Consider the following 3,386-nt stretch of genomic DNA (forward strand, 5'->3'; position numbering starts at 1 on the left):
GTAAATTTCGTAGAACAACCATCAGTACCTCACACAGCGTAAACCGCTGGACACAAGTATACAGGTGTAATCGTTATAATATTTAGTCGGGGTTACGGCATAAATGTGAAATTTATGAAGTAACATATGAGTTGTAGTTAAGTCACTCAATTTACATAGTCACATATCGTAGCATACAAGAAAACATATATAAAAATATTATTATATATCGTCGCATATAATGCGACATGTGGCTTCTATTCTCTCATATATAGCCACATACAGTTCAAAGATACCACATGCGGCCACATAATATCATATGTTGGTAAATATATAACCATATATTGACCCACATGTAGCCATATATGGCACTACATGTGATTGCATGTGGTACCATATGTCTTTATATATATTGACATATAAATTTATGTTATGATATATAACCCATATATAAACCACATGTTTAAATATATAATCATATAGAATTCAAATCACCTGGGGTGGGAAAAGTCTAAAATTGACCTAAACTTTGAATGGCTATATCTCCTTAAGTATAAGACCTACAGCAGGGGGACTTTGCAGGAATTTACCAATGTATAAAACGAACTTGCCATGCAAAGAAGATCAAAATCGGCCAAAGGGTTACAAAGTGGCAGCTGTTTTAGTAATATCGTGTTTTAACACTAGAACTACCGGAGGGGTCAAAATTACCCCTTTTGATTTTGAACTCCCAAAACGAACTATCATTTTTTCTCTTCCGACCCGCCACCCGCCACTTTTTGACTTTTTATGGGTCACCAAAATACGCTCTAACACGAAAAATCAGGCATTTGCGTCAAGAACTTTCGAAGACATAATAACATATACCTCGCTCTACCGAAGTGGTCATTTTGATCCCTGTATCAGTTTTCGAGGGTTTTGATAGTTGTAACGAGCGGTTTTTAACCTGAAGCTTGTCATTGTTGTTCTGTGTGGAAATTTTTGACTTACGGTTGGTCATTTGACAATTTTGAACCTCTGTCAGCATAGATAAGCAATCGCACATCACAAAATCACGTGTTTCTTATATATTACATATGAGGCATTCTCAACGGTCCTGTCGGCATGAAAAAGCGTTCTATGGTCAAACGGAGGTTAAAAAAATTAATGAATGGCCTAATATGACTGATATTGCATGATATTTGTATACTGTTTTATTTACAGAAACAAAGTTTCAGAATCACTTACCTTTTGGCGGTGTTTACGGTTGTTGGTCAGACTGAAATAAACACAGGCTATGCTAAAATATTAAGACTTATTGTATTTCATTGTAATCCTATCCAATTTTCCCGAAACTAAACGAAAAATTGCGAAGAAAGCTGTAAAACTTCTGAAAAGTTACGTTTTCTGCTTTGTGGGTTGCCTACACTGGTAAAACAAGTGTGCAATATTTGCACACCAAACGTGTTTGCGTGGTGTGCAAACTTTGTACGTTTTGTAAATTATGCACACTTGGACACACACAGTTCTATGCTGCCAGTAGGGAACCATACGGTGTGCAGCTGCTTTACCTTTCGGAAGTGTCGAAAGTTTAAACGCCAATTGACGTATATTATAGTTAGACACCACAAAGTGTCGAGAAAATGCACACTTGAACTTGAACGTCAATTGACGTGCAAAATTAAACGCTTGTTGTACCAGTGTACCTACCTCCACAAAGACACCCTCATGGGTCCAAAAATTGAATCAAGCGTCATAATGATCGGAAATAAGAAGTCGTGTACCCAAAACCGCAGTCTTATAACAGCTAAAACGGCGGAATAGTACCTAGGGGTCAAAATGGTCTCTCTGCTAGATCTAGGTATACGAAAATCCCGGTACCCGGATGTAAAGATCCGCACTCAGTACTATAGTCGAAAACTGTAGTTAAACTGTAGTTAAACTAAAGTTTAAGTATAGGTTTCTATAGTTTAACTGCATTTTTTTCGGACGTAGGGCCACAAAGCGGGAAAAACTGCAGATTAACTACAGTTTAACTGCTATGATGAAATTACTAGAGTTCTGACTGCAGTTCGTCTTCAGATCCTTCCACCCGGGTAGTTCTAGTGTTAATGAGAAAACACAAAACAGAACTGCTTTGCGGCACGGGTTAGCGTTGTCTCACCTCAAAACTGTTTAAGGACGTTAAACTTTGAATTATTTGAAATAAGAAATCGAGCGGTCCCGGTCGATTTGTGAAAAAAGTTGTTTTGGAAACAAGTCTAACACTTCAACTAAAACATCAATGACATGAACACTTGTTTTACCAGTGAAGATCGACGCAAATATTTCTGGTTTTTACACTGTTAAAACCCTACAAAGCAAAATGCCAAATCCTTCGTAAGTACGAAGTAAGAGCTTCGTGAGGTTGTAACGGGGTAACTTTTTTTATACGTTAACCTATTCAGCAAGTGCTCGGAATTTTAGCCAAATTCCACCCTTGTAATTGAGGAGCCCAGCCATTGGGTCGCGCTGCACCGGAAGAACCTGCTTTTCCCCCGGCAACACCTCAAAGCGTTGGAGCACGGTCGCCAGGGCAACCTTGACCTGCAGGGTGCCGTACTTCATACCCGGGCACTGCCGAGGGCCATCGCCAAAGCCAAGATACACGCTCTTTGGCCGGCCCTCACTTTCCTCCGGTGAGAAGTGGTCCGGCCAGAAGTCTTCAGGATGCGAGTAGTAGGCGGGGTCCCTGTGTACCGTCTCAACGGGGATGTACACGGCTGTTCCCTCCTCTACCAGCACGCTTGGGCCCTCCGCCGACCGCAGCGTCGTGGCCTTCGTGCACATCCTGCGCATGGTGTCGGAGAACGGGAACAGGCGCATGGTCTCTGCAAGGACAACGTCAGGAGGGTTGTTTACATTGCAGCGTCCTAGTACAGGTAGTCGGCGATAAGCGGAAGTTACGTCAGCTGTCGCCAAACTCACCATTCACAACCTGCTCAAGGAACGGCAATCCCACCACAGCGTCGTGCTCCAGAGGTTCCCCAGGCTTGAGCTTCTCCTTAAGCTCGGCGCGAACCCTCTCCTGCTGCGCAGGGTTCGTGGCCAGCATCAGAAGCACGGATGCAAGGGTGATGCCACTTGTTTCGAACGTTTCGACGTAGGAGTTGATGGCCTGTCCAGCCAATTTCGAGAGCTGGTCTTCAGCTGGAGCAAAGCAGTTTGGTCGAACATAGTTTGATTTTAAACGATTACCCTACCCTTTCTTATTTTCACAACAGGATTCGTTCGATTTGAACCGGACAACCAAGCACATCACACACATTTGTTTAATAGGTGCACTGTTAAAATCTTACAAAGTTTTTTCTTCGTAAGATTATAATAGAATGAACACTTCGTAATCAAATAGCAATTGGAATGCATCTGAAAGTCAATGCTACACACAC

At 41.9% G+C, this 3,386-nt stretch overlaps 1 protein-coding gene across 9 annotated transcripts in view; it reads right to left on the bottom strand.

Annotated features, from left to right (window-relative positions):
• The window catches only part of LOC113217543 (probable cytochrome P450 6a18), a 33,269-nt gene that overhangs the window by 19,733 nt on the left and 10,150 nt on the right, over positions 1–3,386 (bottom strand). For 2 of the 9 annotated variants that reach the window (XM_052271935.1, XM_026437493.2), the window contains 2 exons: positions 2,926–3,147; positions 1,260–2,828 (listed from right to left, as the gene is read on the bottom strand). In XM_052271935.1, the coding sequence (XP_052127895.1) occupies positions 2,398–2,828; positions 2,926–3,147 (653 nt within the window). In that variant the 3' untranslated portion in view covers positions 1,260–2,397. Of the gene's footprint in view, positions 1–969; positions 2,829–2,925; positions 3,148–3,386 lie in introns of those variants that run through there. The other 7 variants (XR_008011654.1, XR_008011653.1, XR_008011651.1 and 4 more) reach the window with 7 other exon arrangements.

Source organism: Frankliniella occidentalis, unplaced genomic scaffold (genome assembly GCF_000697945.3).
Source record: "Frankliniella occidentalis isolate FOCC.00 unplaced genomic scaffold, Focc_3.1 Scaffold179, whole genome shotgun sequence".
In the NCBI taxonomy this organism is placed as follows: domain Eukaryota; kingdom Metazoa; phylum Arthropoda; class Insecta; order Thysanoptera; family Thripidae; genus Frankliniella; species Frankliniella occidentalis.